The sequence below is a fragment of the Rhinatrema bivittatum genome, chromosome 5, assembly GCF_901001135.1.
Source record: "Rhinatrema bivittatum chromosome 5, aRhiBiv1.1, whole genome shotgun sequence".
Classification (NCBI taxonomy): Eukaryota; Metazoa; Chordata; class Amphibia; order Gymnophiona; family Rhinatrematidae; genus Rhinatrema; species Rhinatrema bivittatum.
The window spans coordinates 265742352-265769423 of NC_042619.1; the positions used below are offsets into that span (position 1 = coordinate 265742352).

The window sequence follows — 27072 nt, forward strand, 5'->3', positions numbered from 1 at the left end:
AGAGCAGGGCAGAAGAGTCCCTTGAGGAGAGCACTGGCTGAGTACTGCCCCTACTGCGAAGTCCGAGGCATCAACTTCCACGATGAATGGACAATCTGGATCGGGGTGGTGAAAACACGGCTCTTGTAAAAAGGCACTCTTCAAATCGTTGAAGGCGTGGATGGCTTCATCTGGCCACTGTTTAGTGTTAGCTCCCTTCTTAGTTAACGCCGTTAGAGGTGCTACTATACTTGAGTAGTGGGGAATAATATTCCTATAGAAATTGGAAAAGCCAAGAAACCTCTGCAATGAACAAAGGGACCGGTTGCGACCGGTTGCGGCCACTCCCGGATGCTGGTTAACTTGTCCGGGTCCATACGGAAGGTGGTGATAGATACAATGAAGCCCAGGAATGGTAGGGATTCCTGTTCAAAGAGGCATTTTTTTAATTTAGCGAATAGGCAGTGCTCCCTTAGATGTTGGAGGACCCGGACATCCAGGTGATGTGTATTCAAGTCCTTGGAATAAATTAGGACGTCGTCCAGGTAAACAATTACCCCCTTATGTAGCATATCCTGGAATATCTCGTTCATAAGATTTTGGAACACTGCGGGGGCATTGCAGAGTCCAAATGACATTACGAGATATTCGTAATGGCCATCACACGTATTAAACGCCGTCTTCCACTCTTCTCCAGACCTTATTCGGACCAGATTGTAGGCCCCACGAAGGTCTAATTTAGAGAATACCTTGGCTCCCTGGAGGCGGTCCAGTAGTTCGGGGATCAAAGGAAGCGGGTAAAGATCCCTTTGAGTGATCGCATTGAGTCCCCTGTAATCGATACAGGGTCTTAGAGAACCGTCCTTCTTGGCTACAAAGAAGAAGCCTGCCTCTGTTGGAGAGGAGGATGGGCGAATAAAACCCCGATCGAGGTTTTCTTTTATGTACTTAGACATTGCCTGCGTCTCAGGTAGGGAAAGCGGATATACCCATCCACAGGGTGGAACTGTACCGGGAAGGAGGTTAATGGCACAGTCGAAAGACCGATGCTCCAGAAGGGTCTCCGCCTCCTCCTTGTAGAACACATCGGCGAAGCTACTGTACTGAGGCGGTATCTGAAGGGCGGTGCTAGCCAGCACCAACTGTGGTCGAGGTCTGGGTTGAAGACAGGTAGAGAAGCAGTCCGACCCCAGGCTGTAATTTGTAGGGTCTTCCAATCAATGGTGGGTGAATGCTTTTGAAGCCAAGGAAACACTAGGACCACAAGATGAATGGACTTCGAGGATAAAGAAAGACATCTCCTCCTTGAGGAGAATCCCAGTTCGAAGTGTGACAGGAGCAGTGCAAAGAGTGACCCATCCCGGGAGGGGGTCTCCTTGGATGGACGAGATCAATAATGGTGGTGTATGGGATATCACGGGTAGTTGGAGCGACCACTGGGCAAGAAAATGTCGGAGCCAGGGAAACAGAGCAACGGGCTGGCTTAAATTCCTTAGCACGTTGCTGTAAACGTCGATCGATCCGACCTGCTAATTTAATGAGTGCCTCGAGGTCATCCGGGAGCTCCCGCGTGGCTAACATCTTTATGCGGGGGGACAACCCCTCTAGGAAGATACTATGCAGGCTGTCTTCATGCCATCCCAGTTCGGACGCCAAGGTACGAAACTCCACTGCGAAGTCGCCTAGGGTGCATGAACCTTGGCGGAGGTTCAGCAGTTCAGAGGTGGCAGTAGACTGCCGACCCGGTTCATCGAATACTTGATGGAATGTCCAGACGAACCGAGGCAGGTCTCCCAAAATGGAATCTCCTCGCTTCCAAAGCAGAAATACCCAGGCCAGAGCCTTACCATTCTCCGAAGAGACAGAGACAAGATGGAGGCGGTCCAGAGAAGGGCGACCAAAAAGGTGGAAGGTCTTCATCAAATGACTTATGAGGAGAGATTGAAGAATCTAAATATGTACACCCTGGAGGAAAGGAGGAGCAGAGGTGATATGATACAGACTTTCAGATACCTGAAAGGTTTTAATGATCCAAAGACAACGACAAACCTTTTCCGTAGGAAAAAAAATCAGCAGAACCAGGGGTCACGATTTGAAGCTCCAGGGAGGAAGATTCAGAACCAATGTCAGGAAGTATTTCTTCACGGAGAGGGTGGTGGATGCCTGGAATGCCCTTCCGAAGGAAGTGGTGAAGACCAGAACTGTGAAGGACTTCAAAGGGGCGTGGGATAAACACTGTGGATCCATAAAATCAAGAGGCCGTCAATAAAGAGTGGGTGGCTCGCCAGAATGACGGCTACTGCCTGGAGATAATACCCTTATTCAATAAACATACACATGGTTACTGTGACTCCAACATCGCTCTAAGCTACAATAGCAAGAGGAAATGTGGAAAAAAGGATTCGCACTCACAAAGTGGGGAGTAGCTGGCTTGTTACGGCGGTTACTACCCCAAACCAAATAAGCCTGATACTTCACTTTCAATGCATATCCAGCATAGCTCTCTGCTTCAACGGCAGGGGAGAAGAAAAACTGATACTTCACGCATATCCAGCATAGCTCTCTGCTTCAACGGCAGGGGAGAAGAAAAACTGATACTTCACGCATATCCAGCATAGCTCTCTGCTTCAACGGCAGGGGAGAAGAAAAAACTGATACTTCATGCATATCCAGCATAGCTCTCTGCTTCAACAGCAGGGGAGAAGAAAAAAGGATTCACACTCACAAAGCGGGGAGTAGCTGGCTTGTTACGGCGGTTACTACCCCAAACCAAATAAGCCTGATACTTCACTTTCAATGCATATCCAGCATAGCTCTCTGCTTCAACGGCAGGGGAGAAGAAAAACTGATACTTCACGCATATCCAGCATAGCTCTCTGCTTCAACGGCAGGGGAGAAGAAAAACTGATACTTCACGCATATCCAGCATAGCTCTCTGCTTCAACGGCAGGGGAGAAGAAAAACTGATACTTCATGCATATCCAGCATAGCTCTCTGCTTCAACAGCAGGGGAGAAGAAAAAGGATTCACACTCACAAAGCGGGGAGTAGCTGGCTTGTTACGGCGGTTACTACCCCAAACCAAATAAGCCTGATACTTCACTTTCAATGCATATCCAGCATAGCTCTCTGCTTCAACGGCAGGGGAGAAGAAAACTGATACTTCACGCATATCCAGCATAGCTCTCTGCTTCAACGGCAGGGGAGAAGAAAAACTGATACTTCACGCATATCCAGCATAGCTCTCTGCTTCAAACGGCAGGGGAGAAGAAAAACTGATACTTCACGCATATCCAGCATAGCTCTCTGCTTCAACAGCAGGGGAGAAGAAAAAAGGATTCGCACTCACAAAGCGGGGAGTAGCTGGCTTGTTACGGCGGTTACTACCCCAAACCAAATAAGCCTGATACTTCACTTTCAATGCATATCCTGCTTCAACGGCAGGGGAGAAGAAAAACTGATACTACACGCATATCCAGCATAGCTCCCTGCTTCAACGGCAGGGGAGAAGAAAAACAACCAATAAGGGCTGAATAACACAGTCTGGGTAAAACAAATAAGCATGGGTGTATCTTGCTTTTTGCGGCGGTTACTTCCCTTACTACCCATAACTAATCAAGCTTGATATTTTACTTGGTTGCAGCTCCATCACTGCTCTCTACATTAATGGTGGGGGTGGAAGGGAAATAGAACCAAAGAGCTAAGAGAAACAGATAAGTATGAGAAAAAAAAATGTGAAGCTTGCTGGGTAGACTGGATGGGCCGTTTGGTCTTCTTCTGCCGTCATTTCTATGTTTCTATGTTTCTATGTTTCTATTCAGTAAGGAGAGGATGAAGGACGTCTTAACTCGGTCTGCCTGGAATTGCTGTTCCTGCAGGGAGAACCTTATGAAGCAGTGGTTCAGGAACCCTCGGCACTGCTTGGATTCTCCGGCAAATCGAGGTGGAGCAGGCATATGGGTCACGGATGTCGAAGCTACTGGAACCACCGGGGAAGGGGCGGCAGCCCCGTGTCCAGAGGCGGAGTCCAGGCAAGTTACTAGGCGTTCTACCGTGGCGGACAGGGTTTCCAGGGATTGCTGCTGCTGCAGTAGTCGTTGGGCCAGGCCCGGAATAGCCTGGAGGCTAGACAAGTCTACCAAGTCCATGGCCTTCGCTAACTGTTGAGGATGTGGACCCTTGAGCCGGAGCGAGAGGTGATGGCCAACGAGGGGCAACCCTCAATGGAACTCGTCTCCGGGAGGTGGCATAGAGAAGAGGTCTGACAAGGACTGGTTCCAGGAAATCAGGCAGGGCGGCCCACCGAGGAGCGGATAGCCTATGAACACGGGAGAGCCCCCAAGGAGTGGGTTCTCAGCGCTCACCCAGCGAGATAGGAACTGATCTTCACGAAGAGGCGGAAAAGAGTCCAGTTGGAGATCCGGGGCAGGCAGCGAAGAGGCGAAATGAAGTCCAGTCAGAAGATCAGAGGCAGGCAACAAGGAAGAACGAAGACACAGGCCACAGGTCAGGACAGGCAACAGACAAGCAAAGACGAGGACACGAGCCGAGGTCAAATCAGAAGATCAAGCCGAGGAATGGGTCCAGGGATGGAGGCAGGAACACAGAGGCAAGGAAACGGAACACTGAGGCACAGGAACATGGAGGCACCGAGGCAAGGAATGCAGCACAAGGCACAAAGGCAACACAGCCTGAGAGCAACAAAAGGGATCTATTGCGAAGGCCCTGAGGAAGTATAGCTGCAGGGTTTAAATACCCCTCTGTGCCGACATCATCTTCTGGGGCCGGGCAGACTTTCCCACCCAGGCCCCTTTAAGAGGTGGGGCCTCCCCTGCGTGCTGCATCGGGGAGGCCCCGATGCAGCCTGGAAGGATGCCACGCGGACCGGCATTCGCTGCCTGCTGCAAAGACAGTGCCATCACGCCGGGGAACCAGCGAAGGTAGGGGAGACTGGCCGGTCGCAGCCAGGCTCCACAACATAAATCACCAAATAAAACATATCTTGGCAGCTGAAAATTTTTCTCAACAATGACGACACAATTTTGTTTTCTGAAAACCCAAGATAATTTGTGTGAAAGAAGAAATGCTTCTTTAGACATCCTAATCACCACTCAGTCTATATAACCCAGTATTAAGATTGAAAGATAGGTAAATAGATCATGAATCTAATTGGGTAAAATTCAGGAAATCAGGCTTCTCCCTAGCAATAATATATATATAAGAAAAAAAACTGGGGATGGTGGATTAAGGGGAGGATAGGTGAGCAAATCCAGAAAAAAAATCTGTATTACTCCTTTAACAGAGAGGTAAGAAAGTAGAGTGGAGGAGTAGCCTAGTAGTTAGTAGAAGTAGGGTACAAATAGGGAAAACCAGGGATACAATGCCACTGATACTCCTTGTGATCTTGGAAAGTCATTTCACCATTTGTTGCTTCAGGTACAAAGTTAGGGCCCTATTTAATATGGTGTAGATATTCAAACTTGGCCATGTAAGTAACCTAGCCAGTTAGAACTAATCTGGCTAGGAGGACTTCCGGTATGACGTAAGCGGCATCGGGAGTCCGGGGTACGAGCTCCTCAGATCCCTTGCCTCCAACTTTAAATATATCTTGCTGAAGCCATGTTTTCTCCTCCCCTTTGCAGCACGAATATGGGGGAAGGACAGGGGTGCCGAAACGCCGAGTTTTAAGCTGTGCCTGAGTCGGGATGCGCCATCGCAGCTCCCGCCTACTACGCACAAAATGGCGGCGACCCCTGAGCCGACTAAGATGCTGGCGAGCGTCTCGGCTGAGGCGCTGAACCAGATCTCAGCCAGCGTTACAGCGGCCCTGGATGACCGTCTACTAAAGATTCAGATGGTGATGGAGGAAATTAAGGGTAACCTGGAAGGCCAGTCTCACCGTCTGGATTGCGCGGAAGAATGCCTCTCAGATCATGGCAACCGGCTGACTGAGGCTGAAAACCACATGCAGGAACTGCAGGCCCAACAGACCACACTGCTTGCCCATTTGGAAGAGCAGAAAGATTGCAACCGGCGCAACAATATAAAAATCATTGGCCTTCCTGAATCTCTCAAAGAGGAGGCTTTGCAAGGCTTTTTGGAGCAGTGGCTCCCGGACCACCTGAAGTTGGTGCTTCCTAATGATCAGCTCAGGTGTGAGAGGATACATCGAGTGGGACTGCTGCGTGATCAAGCCGCCAGACCGAGACCAGTCATGGCCAGGGTGTTAAACTGGAATCACAAAACCCTGCTAATGTGTGCTTACAGGCAACAGCAGTCTGTGGAATATCAGGGACAGAGAATTCTACTTTTTAATGATTTCTCTGCTGGTACTGCAGTGCTTCGGAGGGATCTTTCTCCCGCCTGCACTGAGCTACATAAAAGAGGCATTCGGTTTGCTCTATTATATCCAGCAAAGCTCAGGATAATGTATGAGAACAAGGTGCTCTACTTTACGGATAAGGAGCAGGCAATAAAATTCGTGGCCTCACTATCTGAGGATACAGTGCCCTGAAGTGTAATCCTGCCTTGAGTTGATGCTGTGTCTAGTTCTGGATGGGACTTATTGTATGTTCCTGTTTTCACTGTTTAATTTTTCTATAGTGGGGCGCACTGGAAGTTTGAAGCGCTGGGGCGGTATGTGCTGTCCCAGTTCAAAATGATTGTGCAGTTGCAGATAATATGTTCTGATTTCCCTGGGGTAGTCCCAAGGTTATCTTGTAGTCCTTATGGTTGGGAGATCTCCTGAATGTTACTTATATGTTCAGGCACTATATGCTGTAGCACATTATCTTACTTTTTGGACCTAGGGACAGGGAGATATCATGTTAAGGTTGTGATATTAAGGGGGGGGGCTCCTGAGGGGGGTGTCCCTATCTGCATCCCTTAATTAGGTGAACGAGGGGGAGACCCTGAGCCTCAAGGAGGTTAATGCAGGGAATGTGTTCTATTGGTTGTGGTGTCTGTGTGTGAGTGTATGGGGGGGGGGGTGTGCGTGGGGACAGGAGACTAGGGGAGTGTCTGATACTGCAGGGGTGGATATTTGAAATATGGGAACCAGTATCCTTGGGGCTTAGGCTCGGAGGCCCCGGGATTATTGATACTAACTGGATTTTTTGGGGCTCTAAGAGGGTCTTTTGTATCGGTTGCTTAACGTTAAAGTGAGCAAGGCTATGGTAAAAATCACTTCTCTGAATGTTGACGGGATCCACTCCCCTTAAAGCGGGGGAAACTCTTAGCAATGTTTAAGCGCATGCGGGCCACGGTGATATTTCTCCAGGAAACCCATTTGTCTGCGAAATGATAAATTACAGAGGGATTGGGTGGGCCAATGTATACACTCCTCTTTCTCCTCTAGGACATGGGGGATAGCTTTGCTTTTCCATAAAATTTGCCTTTTCATATAGAGCGAGTTCTGCAGGATCCTGATGGCCGATATGTTATGGCTGCGGGGATGCTATATGGCCAGAGGGTGGCTTTTTGCAATGTGTATGCACCTAATGTGTACTCCCACGCTTTCTTTCTTACCTTAGTAGCCTGCCTAAATGAGCTTAGTGGCTATCAATTGACAGTGGGGGGCGATTTTAATGATGGATAAGGCTGTGGATTGCCAACTTCCCCATAGAGGGGGTCCTTCCGATCGACCATTAGGGGTGTGGTTTTTGGTGCAGGAGCTTCACTTGTTAGATGTTTGGAGGGTGCTCCATCCGGGTGAGAAAGATTTTACTTTCTTTTCAAACCCCCACAAGGCCTATTTTAGACTGGACTACCTCCTGGTGTCTGATGCCCTGATTCCGAGAGTGGAAAGTGCTAGTGTAGGTACCATATCGGTCTCGGACCACGCTCCTGTCTCCCTTAATGTGGAAGTGGGTAGCTTGCCACATGCCCCTTTTCCTGGCGCATGCGGCCAGACTTACTTTATGATAAAGTTTTTCATACATATTTGATCAATTGCTGGAGGGAGTACGTACAGTTCAATAATACACCGGAAACATCAGTGGATATAGTATGGGAGGCGGGAAAGGCGGTGGTTAGAGGCAAAATTATTGCATATGTAGCCAAACAAAACCGTATTAGGAATAAGGAAATTTCTACGTCTGACCTCAGGTACTTAAATCCCTTCACTTCAAACAACGCAAGGCATCTGTCGGCCCACGATCAGTAACAGGTTATAAAGGCCCGGGAAGCCCTTAATGCTCTCTTACACAGCATGCGGCAAATCCCTGAAATAATTACCAGTATCAATTATATCGATATGGTAATCGGCCTAGCAGGATGATGGCAAACTTGGTCAAAGGCCGGAGGTATAAGGCGGCTATCACTGGTGTTAGAGATGAGGCCGAAGTACATAAAGTGGCACATGCGGATATAGCAGCCCGGTATCTAGAATATTATAGTACCCAGTATCGGTCGCGCCCAAAATCTAGACCAAATGGAAAAAATGTTTCAGGCTTTTCCCTGGCCAAAAGTGCTGCCAGATCAAATAAATCGTTTAAATGCTGTTATAACGGAAGGAGAGATATATGTTCTGCCATACAGGGCTTGAAACCAGGGGAAAGCTGCTGTCAAGATGGCTAGGAACTGAATTTTTATAAGATATTAAAATTTCCTATCTTCCAACCCTGGCCTCCTTCTATAATATTTTGTCCTTGACAGGCCCATCTCGTCCCCAGCATGACTCGGTAACGATTGTAGTCCTGCCAAAGCCGTGGTAAGGATGCCCTGGAGGGCAGCGTCCTAATAGGCCAATATCTCTTATAAATGTAGACATCAAAATATTTGCGGCCATTTTAGCTGCGAGAATTAATCAGATTCACCCTGGGCTTATTCATCCCAATCAGACAGGCTTCGTTAAAGGCCGGCAGGGAGTTCGAAATGTTCGGCGGCTTATAGCAGCTCTGAGCTTTTCTTCCTCCCCAGACGCTTTGGTCCTCAGCTTAGATGCTGAAAAAGCGTTTGACTCCCTGTCGTGGGAATATCTCTTTTTGGGTCTTACAGCAATATGGGTTTCAGGGGCGATGTCTCCAGTGGCTGATGACATTGTATAGTACCCCCAGCACCTGCGTACTGCTTAATGGGACCTTAACAGAGTCTTTCCAATTACGGTGTGGGGTCCGGCAGGGGTGTCCCTTATCCCCCCTTTTATTTGTTTTGGCCATTGAGCCCCTGGCGACCCACTTGCGGAGGGAGGTTGATTTTTGGGGGCTGAGACTTGGAGGACATCAGTTGAAGGTTGCCCTATTTGCAGAAGACATTTTGTGGGGAAGCCTCGCACTAGTGTCCCGGCCATAGTGTGCCTTTTTGATCAGTTCCGAGATATTGCAGGTCTCACGATCAATTATTCCAAATCGGAAGCGCTGGCTCTTGATCCTGGTCTTTCAAGCCCCTGGGTGGGAGACTTTCCTTTCTCATGGGCCAACGCTGAAGAGCAAGGCGGGGCCGAGGAACAGGCCCAGTATTGTCAGCAGCTCTCAAGCTGCAGAGGGCAGACTGAGGAGCGGCTCCAGCCGCAAGGAAGACCGTGGACTGTGGCCTCCAGGCCGCAGGGTAGGTAGAGAGAAGGTAAGAGGCTGCCCATGAGGGCAGAATCACAACAACAAACAAAGATTGTTACAGATGTGTATTCATAGACAGGCATTGATATTTATCAAGTGAAATTTTCTAGTACATATTAATAATTGATATTGTACTTAAGTTAAAGGGTAACGAAAAATTAAAACAAAATGAGTTTTCACATCTTAGTCAGTGGGCTGTTTTGATAATCTTACATTCTCTAGTTTGATTTATTCTTCATGATTTGATTATCATCATTTGTCCTTCTTGTCTTTGTGGTTCTGTATATACTGATGCTTTTAGGTTAATTTATATGCATTTTTGAATAGTCATGTTTTTGGCTCATGTTAAATCTCTTTCTATCTGGCTAACTCGCTGCACCTGATCCACCCAGCATACAACCCACTTTTTGCATGTGTAACTTTAAACTGTATAAGGGACTTATACAGCTAAGCTGTGGCCGCTGAACATAGGCGTATATTCAGAGGCTGCTACTTAGCTGCATATATCGCGCTTATCCCGATAAACAGCACTGAACGCAGTTTGAATATCTACCCCTAAGGATTTTTCCCATGGACACAAGATGGGAGAAAACCTTTAGTAAATAACCCCCCGTAGATTGTAAACTCTCTGGGGACAGGAAAATACTCAATGTACCTGGAAGTATTTTGCCTTCAGTTGCCAATAAAAAAGGCAAGAGCTAAATATAACTAACAGGGTCATTCATCAAAATGTGTTATGGTGTTAACACTACAACGCATGCGATAGTTATGGTACCGCTTGGCGTGAATGCAAATTTTTTGAAGGGGCAGGATTAATGAAAATGAGAGGCCAAATCGCACAGTGCGATAGTGTAATGCACGCTTTTAACGGCCGTAATGCAATGAAGATTGCATTGAGAGAGAGAAGAGAGAAAGAAGCTTTTTAAAAGGTCTTTATAGTATTCAACTATTTATATCACTATAGGAGAGCCAGCTAAGAACTCGAAGTGAAGTTTTGGGGCTGGTTTAGGGTTTTGGGGCCAGTTTGACATGCAGACCGAGATGCAGAACAGCACGGTACACCTCAGTGAAGATTTGATTGTCATTTGGAGTGAGGAAAGTCTCAACAAAGATGAGATTTCTACAGTGTTCTCTCACCCTAGCTTGATGGACTCTATAAGAGCAGGTTTGCTTATCGTAAACGGTGTTTTCCGTGGATAGCAGATGAATTAGCCGTGCTGTCTGGGACATCCTCTGGGTGGCTAGGTGGCAGAGCTCTCAAAGATCACCGAGCTTTGTCAGTGAGGTGCGCCTGCGTGTATCTTCCCACGCTGCCCGAGTCTCCTTAGTCCGTATCCAAGCAAGACGACATGCAATACAGGTAACTGTCCGGGAAGGCAAGAGGGTCAGCATGGCTAATTCACCTATCTATGGAAAACACCGTTTACAGTAAGCAAACCTGCTCTTATACCTTAGATAAGCAGCAAGAATTAGTCATGCTGTCTGTGAGTCCCCAGCTGAAGTATTGAGCGCAAATTGTGCTGGTTCATATGTCCATGTTGTAATGCGCTCAAGACAGTCGAAAGAGAGGCAGACAGTTCTTATGTGTTGTTTACGTAGGTGTTCAAGTGGTTGCCAGACGTGAGAATTGCCTTTCCCATAAGTGCATCATCCACGGTCTGCTTGTCTAAATACTAGTGGGATGTGAACATGTGTAGCGAGGACCATGTGGCCACCTTGCAAATGTCCAGAAGAGGCACTTCATGGAGATGAGCTATTGACGCAGCCATAATGCGGACCTGGTGCACCTTAGGGGTGGCGGACAAGATCTCTGAATGCTTTTGATAGCAGAAGTGAATGCAGTTCGAGATTTTATTTTTATTTATTTTATTTAACAGTTTTATATACCGCAGTTCAAGTAACAATGTTACTAATCACTTCGGTTCACATTTCAACAATTACAATGACAATATAATGCATAGCTTATAATGTCTTACATAGAACAGGGGGGATGAACTTGGAGAAAGTTAACAAAGAACTGGGGGATTACAACTTATATACAAATAGTTTAGAAGACCCGTATGTGAAGCCGTATGTGAAGACCCTAGCACCTCCTTATTAGCGTGGGCCCTAATTTAAATAATCACGTGCCCAGGAGAGGTGCCTGGGCATGCGTCGGGGAAGTGGGCGCTCACCTACCATCTGCTGGAGACAGAGCATACTGGCAAACTGAGGTCAGGACAGATGTCTCCACTGTCTGGACTGGTCTGATTGGAGTAATAGGAAGAGGATGAAAAGAGATCCAGGACGAGAGTGTTCTCTTGGAAATTGGAAGTCCTGGGGCGTTTGGGTTAAAGGAGACAAAGAGCTGAGAGGCTCTGCAGTTAGAATGAGTGCAGCGTTTATAGTAAGCGAGTGCTCGTTTACAATCCAGCATGTGGAGTCTACGCTCGTCCTCATTGGCATGAGGCTTTGGGTAAAAAGTTGGGAGGATGATGGATTAGTTGATGTGGAAAGCTGATACTACTTGTGGGAGGAAGGCGAGATGCGTACGTAGCGTAACCTTGTCATGATAAAACTCCAGGTAGGGCGGGTAGTGTACTAGGGTTTGTACCTCGCTGATTTGCCTTGCAGAGGTGAGGGCGACCAAGAAGAGCACCTGGGATGACAAGTGTCTAGTGGTTCGAAGGGTGGTAGCATTAATTGCTCTAGCACTACATTTATATCCCATGGGACTGGAGACTTTTGGACCGGGGGCCAGAGACGTAGAACCCCCTTCATGAATCTGGAGATGAGCGGGTGACAAGAGATTGGCGCCTTATTGTGAGGAGAGTGATATACAGCTATGGTACTGAAGTGAATTTGAACCGAAGCTGTGGCCAGCCCCTTTCTGTAGAGCAGATGGAGTTAATTCAGGAGACTCTCTGGCGGACAGAGTGAGCGGGTCTACGCCATTATCCGACCACCAGAAGCATAGCGTGCCCATTTCTGCTGATAGCTGAGTCTTGTAGAGGGTTTCCTGGATGAGACCAGAATATCCTGAAGCTGAGGAGAAAGGTTCAGTAGTGGAATACCAGCCTTTCAATCTCCATGCAGTGAGATTCAGAGATGAGTGAAGCGGATGAAGCAGGGAGCCCCCTTCTTGGGTGAGGAGGCGTGAACTGTTGCCAAGGAGAATCGGTTGGTCCACCGATAACTGAACTAGGTAGCCAGGCCCACGCCAGAGTGATGAGAATCAGGTCCGCGTTGTCCTCGAAGCACTTTTTGGACTGTGTGGGAAATGAGAGGTGTCGGAGGGGAAAGCAGTCTATGAGGAATGCGCCCTGAGCTCTCTGGTGGTAACTGGGATACACTGAACAAAAAGGCCTCGACTTTCCTGTTCTGCTCTGTTGCAAAAAGGTCGATGTGGGGAAGACCCCAACTGCGAAATATCTGATCTGCCACGTCTTGATGGAGTTCCCACTCATGGGGGTGAAATATCCTGCTCAGTCTGTCGGCCTTGGAGTTGTTGATCCCGGGCAGGTACTTGGCCTGAAGGGAGATGTATCTGCTCTCTGCCCATTCCAGGATCCCAACAGCTTCCCTGCAAAGGTTCCAGGAATCTGACCCTCCTTCTTTGTTGATGTAGAACATGGCGACTTGATTGTCCATGTGCACCATGACAGTCTTTCTGCGGAGGATATGCTCGAAGGCCCGAAGAGCATTCCGAATAGCAGATTCCAGGAGGTTTATTTGTTGTGACCGTTCCCAGGCGGACCACAGGCTCTGAGTCTGTAGGTGGATGAGATGGTCACCCCAACCCTTTGTGGAAGCATCCATGGTGAGGACCGTGTGATGCAGAGGGGGTCGGAGAGGTGAGCCCGACATGAGCGCCAATGGTGTCAGCCACCATTCCAAATCCCTTTTCATGCTGGATGTGAGGGTGACAGGAGTGGAGACAGGATTCAAGAACTGGCTCCATTGGGTCTTCAAGCCCCATTGTAAACGTCACATATATAGTCGAGTGTCAGGTACGACATAGACCGAGGCGGCCATGTGACCAAGAATGATGAGAAGTTGGCGGAGCAAGGCAGTGGTGGCCGCTTGGAGACGACCAGCAAGTGTTGTCAGGGCAAGTGCCTGGAACTCTGGAAGGAAGGAACTGACCTAAATGGTGTCGATATGAGCCCCGATGAACTGTAAGACCTGAGTGGGTTGTAGATTTGATTTCCTCGTAATTGACCAGTAGGCTCGGGTTATCTAGGCAAGATATGGTTCGGAGAAGATTGCTTCATAGGGTGGACTGGTTGGGGGCCACCAACAGCCAATCGTCCAGGTAGGTAAATATCTGGATTCCCTGTCATCGGAGGTGAGCCACGGCTACCTCCGATGAAAACCCTGGGGGCGGAGGAGAGGCCAAATGGGAGAACCTTGTACTGGAAATGGTAGCCATTGACTGTGAAGCATAGGTATCGCCAGGACAAAAGATACATCGGTATATGTGCATAAGCATCAATTCAGGTCCAGTGAGCACATCCAATCTCTGGAGCGAAGAAAGGGTAAGATGGACTTGAGGGACATCATCTTGAATTTTTCCCTCGTTAGGTATCTGTTGAGAGAACGCAGGTCCAGTATGGGCCGGAGGCCACCCGATTTCTTGGGAATGAGGAAGTATTGTGAGACTGGAAAATTGGGCATCCAAATGCAGATGAAATTTAATGTGGCTAAGTGCAAGGTGATGCATATAGGGAAAAATAACCCATGCTATAGTTATACAATGTTAGGTTCCATATTAGGAAATACCACCCAAGAAAGAGATCAAGGCTTCATAGTGGTAACACATTGAAATCATTGGTTCAGTGTGCTGCAGCAGTCAAAAAAGCAAACAGAATGTTGGGAATTATTAGAAAGGGAATGGTGAATAAAACGGAAAATGTCATAATGCCTCTGTATAGCTCCATGGTGAGACCATACCTTGAATAATGTGTACAATTCTGGTTGCCGCATCTCAAAAAAGATATAGTTGTGATGGAGAAGGTACAGAGAAGGGTGACCAAAATGATAAAAGGGGATGGAACAGCTCCCCTATGAGGAAAGACTAAAGAGGTTAGGACTTTTTAGCTTGAAGAAGAGATGGCTGAGGGGGGATATGATAGAAGTGTTTAAAATCATGAGAGGTCTAGAACTGTGAATGTAAATGTGAAAAAGTGAAATCAGTTATTTACTCTTTCAGATAATAGAAGGAACTAGGGGGCACTCATGAAGTTACCATGTGGCACATTTAAAACTAATCGGAGAAAAGTTCTTTTCACTCAACGCACAATTAAACTCTGAAATTATTGCCAGAGGATGTGATTAGTGCAGTTAGTGTAGCTGGGTTTAAAAAAGGATAGGATAAATTCTTGGAGGAGAAGTCCATTACCTGCTATTAATTAAGTTGACTTAAAAAATAAGAACATAAGAACATAAGAAATTGCCATGCTGGGTCAGACCAAGGGTCCATCAAGCCCAGCATCCTGTTTCCAACAGAGGCCAAACCAGGCCACAAGAACTTGGCAATTACCCAAACACTAAGAAGATCCCATGCTATTGATGCAATTAATAGCAGTAGCTATTCCCTAAGTAAACTTGATTAATAGCCGTTAATGGACTTCTCCTCCAAGAACTTATCCAAACCTTTTTTGAACCCAGCTACAGTAACTGCACTAATCACAACCTCTGGCAACAAATTCCAGAGCTTTATTGTGCGTTAAGTGAAAAAGAATTGTCTCCGTTTAGTCTTAAATGCTATTACTAGCAACAGTAAAATGGGATAGACTTAGTTTTGGGAACTTGCCAGGTCTTATTGCCTGGATTGGCCACTGTTGGATACAGGATGCTGGGCTTGATGGACCTTTGGTCTGACCCAGTATGGCATGTTCTTATGTTCTTACTGGGAGTAAAAGCCCTGGAGGAGCTGTGAGGAGGGCAGCTCCCGAATGCACCGCTGCTTAAGCAGATGGTTGATCTACTGTAGCAGGGGTCCAACGAGCGAACTGAGGTGTTTTTGGCGGACCAGGTACGGTAGAGATGAGAGAGAATGATAACTGAGGGAGTATCCTTCCTGTATGATGCGCAAAACCCAAAGGTCAAACCAGGTTTGGTTGGAACCCTTGGACACTGTGGCAGCTGACTGCGCCCACAGGGGGAAGTCCCGAGAGGGGCCACAGGTCAGGCTCAGCTTAGGACACACAAACACAGAGATTGATCTTTTATTAGACAATGTGATGAAGCCACCAGAGGTGGTAGTAGTGAGCAGCAGAAGTAGCCCGGCTGGGCTAGTATCCCTCAGGCGCTGGAACAGCGACTCCTCCGGTAGCAGTGCTGTAGTGGAAAGAACTGAGAATAATAAGTACAGTGGAATATGCACAAAGCCCCAGTATGGAGAACCCAAGATAGGGAGAGCAGGCCCTAGAGGAGCGGGTACCTGATCCCTGAGAGCTGAGAGGCTTGAAGGTAATGTACTCACACAGCGGGTCCACGTAGAAGATGGCACTAAGGCTGGAACGGAGGCAGGCCCTCGAGGAGCGAGTACCTGGTTCCAGGGAACAGCTCTGAGGTGAAGATGGTAGTACTCGCTGGTGTTGAAGATAGCGAATCCTTCCAGGCAGAAGAGAAGGTAGGAGCAGGCATCAAGTCAGGGAACATGGGCCCTCGAGGAGCGAGTACCGGTTTCCTGATAGAGACCTGAAAAGCAAGTGAAGCCCCCAAGGAGCGGGTACCCCATTAGCGTTAAGAGTCCAATGTAAGATTGGAGAGGCAGAGTAGCTGGGTATGGAGAGTGAATCCCATCCGTAAGATATCCCTTGCTAACTCAAAGGCTAGCAAACATCGTAGGCTTTAAATATCCGGAAAGCGTGACGTCATCACAAGGGGACGCCCCTGAGGTTCACGCTAAGTAGGAAATAAGAGTGAGGGCCGTGCGGCGCGCGCGCCCTAAGGTACCATTGGAGCATGGCGGGAGGCAGCGCCCAAGCCGGTCCAGGGACACCAGAGAGGACAGCAGGCAGATGCCGCGGCAGCCAGGCGTCCATCCATAACAAGAGGAGGTGCAAAGAAAGAAAGGTAGGCGGAGTGAAGCCATCAGGAAGGGACAGTTGCAACACCAGGCTGGAAGAAAGTGGGAGAGCCTGCCCCCCACTGAAGGCAGTGGTAGCAATAGGGACAAGCGCCCTGAAAACCCTGAGGGGCTTTAGGGTGGTGGGGATCTGGAGACAGACGAGGCTGCCGAAGAAGGTGATGACGTTGCCGAGGTCCCTGCTGCTGTTGCCGAGGTCCCTGCTGCTGTGAAGGCTGCGGACGACTTGGTGGGGCAGACGACTTGGCGTGTATGAAGGAGTTCAGTAGGATGGATAGACTGGTATGAACGACGAGGGTAAAATGGCTTTTTGTAGGAGGAGAAGGAACGCATCTATGAAGGTACGTCAGAGGGAGCGGTCAGGGACATGACGGCCACCTTCTGCTCCTTAAGCTGCGAAACTGTTTCCCTCAACTTATCTCCAAATAGGTTATCTGGGAGACAAGGCCGTTTCTCATGGATGTTGTCACGAATGGCACTCACACATTGCAATGCCAAGTGCCGGTCCACAATAGCACTGGCGGTGGACTTCGCCGAAGTGTCAAACCCCTCTTATACTGTTCAGAGAAGGTGACGTAACCCTTCCTCAAGGTCGTGGAATTCCTCGGGAGTTTGGTTGTCCAGGGACACGGCCTGCAGCAGGGGTTTGAGAGACTGGAGACAGTCGTACAGATACTGCATAATATAAAACTGGTGTTGCCGGATTGGAACGCATTTTTGCCAAAGTCATCCAAATACTTACAATCTTTGCCAGGAGGAGTATTTGAATGGAGTCAGGACTTTTTGGCCCTCTGCATAGCGGGTACAACCACCACAGAGGCGTAAGAGCGCTGCACCATGGAGTAAAAGGGTGACTGTCACATCTGGAACATCAAATCCTTTTTACACGAAGTTAGTTGCCCCGCAAAGGGGGATTCCCAGGCCTTGGTCATGAGAGTGTGGGAAGACAAGGCCATAGGCTCCGAAGGTATGTCGAAGATTTTAAGGATCCCCATGACATCCTGCCTGGGGTCAAGAATTTTCCGAGTCTCTAAGGCGTTGCCCCACCTTTTCCACGAACTTATGGTTTATGGTTTATTGTTTTTAAATACCATCACATCGGCATGGCCTTTACAACGGTTCACATTTGGTAACATAAAAGAAATACAAACATTTATTAAATATATTGGCACCTAAAATCTGTTAAAAGTACATAAATATATTTTAGATGCTAAGAACGGTAAACAAATTTATAAATAATAATAGTCTTGAAAGCCAAAATTCATAACAGTCTATATATTAACATAAAACATAAAATATCTTGTGATGGATAAATAATAAAAACTGATACACATAACAATATGATAACCATTTTAAAACAGACGAAACTAAAATAAAATATCACTAAAAGTAGCTAAAAGAAAGAATTGTGCTGACTGATAAGTTTTGCTATTTATTTTCTGCATATGCGCATTTAAAAAGCCAGGTTTTCAGCTCGGTTTTAAATTTTTTCTTATCTGTTTGTAACCGCAGATGCGTGGGGAGAGAATTCCAAAGTTTAGATCCAGCTATTGATACTGCCCGTTCCCTTATTTGGCTTAAGTGGGCTGATTTGATGGTCGGTATTGTCAAAAGGCCTTTATTGGCCGATCTTAAGTTTCTTTGAGGGGCATGTACTTGGAATAGAAGAGATCCTCCGGCAGAGAGACAGGCTCAGGTGGTACCTCGGAAGGGTCAGAGGGGTGCCCTGGAGAGGAGCCTGGCGAAGTAGACGGCTGGGGGGAATCCTCTACAGGAGGAGACTGCGGTGGAGGCTGTCCAGTGGGCGATTCATGCACCCCCTGTCCCGGCAGGTCGATTGATCATGGTCCGGGCCCAGACAAATCGTGGACATCAGTTATCGACATTATTTTGCCACACTTGCAAAACTTAAACCATGGTGGACGCGGCATGCCGAACTAGACAGCGGTTTTTTTTTCTAAACTTTTCCTCTGAAGAGGGAGAGAGCTCCGCATTCAGTCAGTCGCACGGAAAAAAATGGGAAGATACACGCAGGCGCACCTCACTGACAAAGCTCAATGATCTTTGAGAGCTCCGCCACCTAGCCGCCCGGAGGACGTTCCAGACAACATGGCTAATTCATGCTGCTTATCTACGGGAAAAACAAAAGAACACTGTAGAAATCTCATCTTTCTGAGACTTTCCTCATTCCAAATGACATCAAATCTTCACTGAGGTGTACTGTGCTCTTCCTGCGTCTCAGTCTGCATGTCAAACTGGCCCAAAAACCCTAAACCGGCAACAAATCCTCACCTCGATTTATTAGCTGGCCCTTCTATAGTGATATAAATAGTTGACTACTATAAAGACCTTATAAAAAGTCTCTCTCTCTCTCTCTCTCTCTCTCTCTGCAAATGAAAACTTTAACACAAGAAATTATACAATTTGGAAGAATCTAGGGGTAAGCAAGTTATCATTCATAACTTCCAGCCATTTCACTTTATAACAGCAACAAATCAAAAGAATTCCCATTTCAAGGCAGCCTCAAAATAAATTCACCTACTCTTTAATAGAGAGGCAAGAAATGCAGTTATCCCCTTAATTTCCTACCATTTCATTTTATAACAGCAAATAATGATTACTTACTTCTTCTGTCTTAGGTGAATAACATACTGTTCACCTCCAACTTCCAACATATATGAAACTTGACTCTGTCAGAGCAACAACATATACAAAAACATCATACTTGGTCATTTTGCTCCTTCCATTTATTCTCTAATCTCTTTCAATGTATTTATTTAAAAATATTCACATTTATAAAGGTGATTCTCTTAAATCACACAGATAAATTAGATCTGTTATAGTCAGTTCATTTTTTTTAATTTATATGTCACTTATATGTCACTTATACCAGAGGGCTAAGCGACTAATAATAAAAACAAATGCAATAATTAAAGCAAAACATGTATAACCATCAATCATAACTAACAGTAATAACCTGCAACAGAAAGAACAAAATGAAATCTGCCTCAGAAAACAATTTAAGAATGTTAAGACTATATGTAAAAGTGAACAGTGAACTGTGGCTAGAAAACCAATAGTGGCATTTTTTAATATTTTAATCATAACTTCTTACCTAAGATCAGCAACCATAAAAATGTAAAAAAAAGTTGTAATTTTTTTTTTCTTTCCATATCTATATTATTTGCTTGTTTATGAGCTGGACATGCTCCAAAAACTACGGACCTGATATTCAGTGCCTCTTAGCTACTTAAGTTCGGACTTAGCCAGCTAAGTGGCGCCGTTTGAATATTCAGGTACAGTCAGCTGCTCCCACTTAGCCAGATTTTTATCCAGCTGAAAGCTTAGCTGGCTAAATAAGGGCCAGGATGGGACGTTCTGGGGCAGAGTCGCTTGTTTGGTTAACTTAGTTGTATAAACAATATTCAGGGTTATCTGGCTTAAATGAATAAGTGTAGGACAGCTATTTGGCTGTCCTACAGTTAGCCAGATACATTTATCCAGCTATCTATAATTAGTCAAGCAGATTCAACAGTACGACTGCACCACAATATCTCGATCAAGTTAGCCGGATAAGTTTATCAGGTTAACTTGTTCAGCCGAATAGTGGCTGAATATTGGTCCCTATATTTGTACTGACTTTATGGGCCATTCATTAGGGTCTATTCCATCAAAACATGTCCCATAAACTTAGATGAATATAAAATACAATTAAAATGATCTTCTATTGTCACCTTCTCTAAATATGGCTAAAAGTAAAAGGCACATACTTTTATCCATACTGAGAGAGGAAAATTGTCAGGTAACCAATATATATGCATACATTGCTATTCACACGCAGGAAGAAGCAGAGAATAGATGATAACTGAATATAGCAAATTTGCTTTCTGTAAATGGTGTTTTCTGTAGACAGCAGGATGAATTAGCCATGACACATGGGTGATGTCATCCAAGGGTGCTGAATGAGCACTTCTTTCTTAGTTCATAGAAGAGGATCGGAATGCTCATCTGCATACCGTTCCCAGGAGCCCCTGGGAGAGGACTCCAAAGGTCATGGCGAGCTACTCAGGCTTCAAACTCCATTTGAAGAATACTAAAGTCCAAATTTTCAACGCCCGGCACACACAAAAAACGGGAGATATGTGCGTGGCCAGGCTGTTCGCTCATCAAGCACATTTTAAAAACGGCCCAGCCACATGCGTATCTCCCGATACCATAGATGTGCTGGGCTTGTTGAAAGGGGAAAGCCAGGAGCCGACCGGGAAAGTAGCCATTAGGTATGTAAGTTCTTCAACAAGAAATTTTAGAGGAGTTAGGGTGGGTTTAGGGGTTAGGGAGGAGAGGGGAAAAGTGAGGAAGGCTGGGTAGGGTGATAGAAATGTTCCCTCCCAGTCCGCTCCTTAATTGGAGTTTAGCTCCGGCATGGATGTTGTTTAAAAATACCATCTTGGAAGTCCAGACCAGATGTATTCCACGCATTAGACAACGTGGAAGACTAAATGGCCACTGGCATGTTTAAAAGGTGAGGTGAGAGAGGCCATAATATCTAAAAGAACATCTTCCAAGCAATGGAAATGGATCCAAATGAAGACAAATGGAAACAGTATAAGCACTGGCAATTCAGATGTAAATCATTTATAAGGAAGGCAAGAGCACGATTGCTTACCGTAAACAGTGTTTTCCGTAGATAGCAGATGAATTAGCCATGCTGTCTGGGACGTCCTCCTGTCCTGTAGGTGGCAGAGCTCCCAAAGTAAAGTTCTAAGCTTGCTGTAGTGTGTACCTGCTTGGCACCTCCCCCTCCCCTCTGCAGAGTCTCTTCAGTCCATGATAAAGCAAGGTAGATAGTAGCAAGACTGTCCAGGGAGGTGGGAGGGTCAGCATGGCTAATTCATCTGCTATCTACGGAAAACACCGATTACGGTAAGCAAATTTACTCTTTTCACGTAGATAAGCAGGATGAATTAGCCATGCTGTCTGGGAGTCCCAAGCTAGCAACTTGAGCTTTAATGCTTATTAAAGTTTCTCTTTTTTGTACGCTCAAGATACAAAGAACAACAACTGCAGACAGTCCATGGTGATACTGTTAATTTAGGAGGTGCACGCGGTTAGTATTTGCTTACCCATGGATGCATCTGTTGCTGCATGCTTGTCCAAACAGTAGTGAGTAGTGAAGGTATGACATGATGACCAAGTTACAGCCTTGCAAATGTCTAAGATGGGAATATCTCGTAGATGAGCAATGGAAGCTGCCATCGCTCGCACCTGGTGAGCTTTAGGAGAAGATGCCAGATTTTCTGAACATCTTTGGAAGCAAAATTGAATACAGTTTGTTATCCAGGATGACAAGGTTCTTTTTGATACTGGTAATCCTGGGTCATTTGGGTTAAACTATAGAACGAGTTGTGATGCTCTCGAATCAGAGGCAGTGCATTGCTTGTAGAATGCCAGAGCTCACTTGCAATCTAGAGTATGTAGTCTGCATTGAGCCTCATCGGTATGAGGTCTGGGTTGAAAGTCAGTAGAGTTATGGATTGATTTAGGTGGAAAGCCGAAACGACCTTTGGCAGGAAGCTTGGGCGCAATGCTACCTTATCATGGTAAAAAACTAGGTATGGAAAATAGTGAACTAGAGCTTGAAGTTCACTAATCCGTCTTGCCGAAGTGAGCGCTACCAGAAAAAGTACTGGTGGCAGGTATCGAGCAGTTCAAAGGGCGGCAGCATAATTTGTTCTAGAACAAGGTTCAAATCCCATGGTACAGGTGGTTTACGGACCGGTGGGCATAGACGTAATACCCCTTTCATGAATCTGGAGATGAGAGGGTGATGAGATATAGGCGCATCATTATGTAACGAATGATAAGCTGATATGGCGCTGAGTAGCTAGCTGTAGCTAGCTTCTCACTCAGGAGAAGCTAGCTACAGCTTCTCCTGAGTGAAGCTGTAGCTAGCCCTCTTTGGTAAAGTCTATGAACATAAGCTAGCTGGGCAGGTAAAAGGGTCTATGTTAGTGTCCAAACACCAAGATGCATAGATAAACCATTTCCTCTTGTAGTTTATTCTGGTGGAAGGTTTTCTAGAGGAAATTAGAATATCTTCCAGGTGAGGGGAAAAATTTAGATTTTGAAATAGTAGCCGTTCAATCTCCACGCCATGAGGTTCAGAAAGGAGTGGAATGGATAAAGAAGGGTTCCCCCGTCTTGTGTTAGGAGGCGAGGGTTGCTTCCCAATGGAATCGGAGTGTCTACTGATAGAGGAAAGGCGTAGAGTAGGTCTTCTGATCAGTCCATCAGAAATGCATCCTGTGTTAGTCTTTGGGTGCTTGGGTATATGGAGCAGAAGATCGGAACTTTGCAATTCTGTTCTGTAGCGAAGAGGTCGACGTGTGGCCAGCCCCAGGTTTGGAAGATTTTCAGCGTTACTTTCTGCTAAAGTTCCCATTCGTGGGGATGAAAATGTCTGCTTAACCTGTCTGCTTTGGTGTTGTCTATGCCCGGCAGGTATGTAGCCTGCAGGGTAATGGAGTTGTTGGCAGCCCATTCTAAGATGGTTACTGCCTCCCTGCATAGAGTCCAGGAACCGGACCCTCCTTCCTTGTTTATGTAGAACATTGCTACTTGGTTGTCCGTGTGGGTCATTACTGTTTTTCCTCTTAAGGCAAGTCGGAAGGCTCGGAGAACATTCCTGATCACTCGTAGTTCTAGGAGATTTATTTGTTGTGTACTCTCCCAGGTGGACCAGAGGCCTTGAGTTTGAAGGTGGGTTAGATGAGCTCCCCATCCTTTCGTGGAGGCATCTGTGGTGAGAATGGGACGCAGTGGAGCTCCCACTGTGAGGGCTGTTGATTGAAGCCACCAGTCCAAGTCCCGCCTCATGCTGTTTGTTATGGAGACCCGAAAGTCATTGGTAACCTGGAGATAGCGAAGATGAACTCGTTTGGCATCTAGCTTACGGAGATCGCCCCTAGCCGTACCTGCAATCTCTTCTGGGGAAAACGCAGGGAGCTCTACTGACTGGTTGACATGAAAATTAGAAACAACCTTTGGTAAGAAAGAAGGGACCGTCTTAAGGGATACCCCGGAATCGGAAAAACGCAAAAAAGGTTCCCGACAGGACAACGCTTGGATCTCGGAGATCCAGCGAGCAGATGAGATAGAGACAAGAAAGACAGTCTTAAGCGTAAGATCCTTTAACGTAGCGCAATGGAGAGGTTCGAACGGAGCCATACAGAGAGCCTGAAGGACCAGGTTAAGACTCCACGACGGGCAAGTTGGCCGAGAAGGTGGTCATAAGTGTTTGACTCCCTTCAAGAACCAAATCATGTCCGGGTGCCTCGCTAAGGGATGGCCTTCTACCCAACCCAGGAGAGAGCTGAGAGCCAAGACTTGTACGTGCACAGAACTAAAGGAAAGCCCCTTGGAAAGACCTTTCTGAAGAAAGGAAAGGACTAACGAGACCGGGGCGGAGCACGCCGAGACACTGGACTCCGCACACACAGATTCAAAAACCTTCCAGATACACACGTAAGCTAGTGAAGTCGACTACTTTCAGGCCCGCAGTAAGGTGGAGATGACCTCCTCCTTGTAGCCCTTACGCCTCAAGCGTCGCCGTTCAAAAGCCAGGCCGCTAGACAGAAGCGATCGGCCTGGTCGAGAAATACGGGCCCCTGCCGAAGGAGCCAAGGAAGGTGGCCTAACTGCAGAGCTCCATCTGTTGCTAGGGTGACAAGGTCCGCGAACCATTGCCTGAGCGGCCACTCGGATGCTATCAGAACCACGGGTCCCCGGTGAAGTTCTATTCTTCTGAAAACTGTCCCCACCAGGGGCCATGGGGGGGGGGGTCACATAGAGAAGGATGTCCGCCGGCCAAGGGAGAGCTAGAGCATCCACGCCCTCCGAGCCGTGCTCCCTCCAGCGGCTGAAGAACCGATTTGCCTTGGCATTGTGGAGGGTCGCCATGAGGTCTAGGTGGGGGGACGCCACCTGTCGACGATCAGATCCATAGCCACGTCCGAGTTTCCACTCCCCCAGATCGAGCGATTGATGACTGAGAAAATTGGCCTGAACATTCTCCTTGCCCGCAATGTGGGAGGCCACTAGGCACTCTAGATGTCGCTCAGCCCAGGCGAAGAAACGGCTGGTTTCGAGAGCCACCAGCGAACTGCGGGTGCCCCCTTGGCGATTGATGTAAGCCACGGTGATGGAGTTGTCAGACAGAACCCTCACCGCTTTGCCACGGATGAGGGGGAGAAACTTCTGAAGAGCCAAGAACACTGCCCGAGTCTCCAATCGATTGATGTGCCAGCCAGGCTGAGCTGTCGACCAGATCCCTTGGGAGGACTGGGAGAGACAGACCGCCCCCCAGCCCGAGAGACTGGCGTCCGTGGTTACTATCGTCCACTGTGGGGCTTGGAGAGGCATTCCCTGTAGGAGATGAGGAAGGGAAAGCCACCACTGCAAGTCGGCGACTGTAGAGTCCAAGAATGGAAAGACAATATGAAACTGTTCCGACACTGGCTGCCAACGGGAGAGCAAAGCTTTCTGTAATGGTCGCATATGAGCAAAAGCCCACGGGACTAGGTCGATGGTGGACGCCATGGATCCCAGGACCTGTAGGTAATCCCAGGCTGTCGGAAGAGGTAGCGAGATCAGATTCTGAATCTGGTCGATCAATTTGAGAGCTCTCGCACGCGGCAAGAAGACCTTGTCCACCCGGGTGTCGAAGTGAGCTCCCAGGAACTCTAACTCCTGGGAGGGCTGAAGGTTGCTCTTGGAGAAATTCACTATACACCCGAGAGACGCGAGGAGAGCTAACACGCGATCCACCACCTGCCAACAAAGAGCCTCCAATTTGGCCTGCACGAGCCAGTCGTCCAGGTAAGGGTGAACAAGAATTCCTTCCCTGCCGCCTAGGAAGGGGACCGAGGAATGAGCCAAGTGAACTTCATTGGGTGGCCGGCTTGGGAGTGGAGCGCGCAGGCTGGCCCTCGTGAAAGGGCCGACGCCCACGAAAGGGCTGCGACCAAGACTGAGAGTGAGAAGAATAACCCTTCGAGGAGCCACCCCGGCCACGTGGGGTATACCGTCTCTGACCCGGGGAACGAGGCCGCGAGGGTGTAAAGGAGCGGGATGGCTTCGGACGGTCCTCCGGGACCTTATGGACCTTACTGTCCCCCAAGGAATCCATAAGCTTCTCGAGGTCCTCACCAAAATGGAGCTTACCTTTGAAAGGCAACGTGCCCAGCCAGGACTTGGAGGACGGATCGGCCAACCAATTGCGCAGCCAGAGGAGTCTTCTGGCGGAGACCGCCGAGGCCATTGCCTTAGACTGAACGCGAATGAGGTCGTAGAGCGCATCAGCCCCATAAGCGACGGCTTCAAGACGCTCAGCCTGTTCCACCTCCGCCGACGGGAGGTCCTGGTTGCAGAGTAACTGTTGAACCCACCTGAGACCTGCCCGTAGCATGAGACTGCTGCAAAAAGTTGCACGAACCCCCAGCACCAAGACATCAAAAATGCGCTTCATATGTGCCTCGAGCTTGCGGTCCTGAGCGTCTTTCAGGGCCGTCGATCCTTCCACAGGGATGGTGGTATGTTTGGTGACCGCAGAGATGGAGGAGTCCACGGAGGGATTTTTTAAAATTTCCAAACACTCCTCCGGGAGGGGGTACAGCTTATCCATGGCCCGCACCACCCGGAGGCCCGCTTTGGGAGCCTCCCATTCCTGCAGGAGCAACAGCTTGTGCATGGGATGAAAAGGGAAGGTGGTAGCCGGAGCCCTGAGTCCCGCCAGGACCGGGTCCATATCTTTAGGTAAAGAGGCCGTAAGGGTGTCTGCGGGAGGCCCCTCCAACCCCAATTCCTGACAGACAAAGGCAGGAGTGGGCAATTCCGGTCCTCGAGGGCTGCAAACCAGTCGGGTTTTCAGGATATCCTTAATGAATATGCATGAGACCTGCATACACACTGCCTCAGTTGTATGCAAATCTATGTCATGCATATTCATTAGGGGTATCCTGAAAACCCGACTAGTTTGCAGCCCTCGAGGACCGGACTTGCCCACCCCTGGACAAAGGGGATGAGGGGTTCCAGCTCCTCCCTGCGGAACATCTGTAGGACCCTGGGGTCGTCCCCCTCCAGGGAGGGAAGGGTACCCTCTGTGTCAAGGGAGGCGTCAGGAGTACCGGGTCCGCGGGGCACCCCCGAGACCACCCGCACCCGAATAGGCCCCGGGGGCTCCGCAGCCGAGCCAACAGTCAACGGCGCAAAGCGGGGAAGTTTTGCCGGGGGGGTCAAGGGGGGGACCTTCCTCCTCTTCCTGCGGGCTGGCTAAATAGGATTTATGCAGGAGGAGGACAAATTCTGTTGAAAAACGGGCCCTAGAATTCCCGGGTGGGGGAGGGGGGTCAGGGAATACATCCTGGGAGCCCACGGGGCTCAAAACGGGGGGATACTGAGAAAAAAA

General features: G+C 47.9%; 1 protein-coding gene across 4 annotated transcripts in view; it reads right to left on the reverse strand.

The window, feature by feature from the left end:
• The window catches only part of LOC115092720 (disintegrin and metalloproteinase domain-containing protein 9-like), a 978865-nt gene that overhangs the window by 893808 nt on the left and 57985 nt on the right, over nucleotides 1–27072 (reverse strand). For all 4 annotated transcript variants that reach the window (XM_029603963.1, XM_029603962.1, XM_029603965.1 and 1 more), the window contains exon 3: nucleotides 19233–19297. In XM_029603963.1, coding sequence (XP_029459823.1) covers nucleotides 19233–19297 — 65 coding nt within the window. The remainder of the gene's footprint in view (nucleotides 1–19232; nucleotides 19298–27072) is intronic.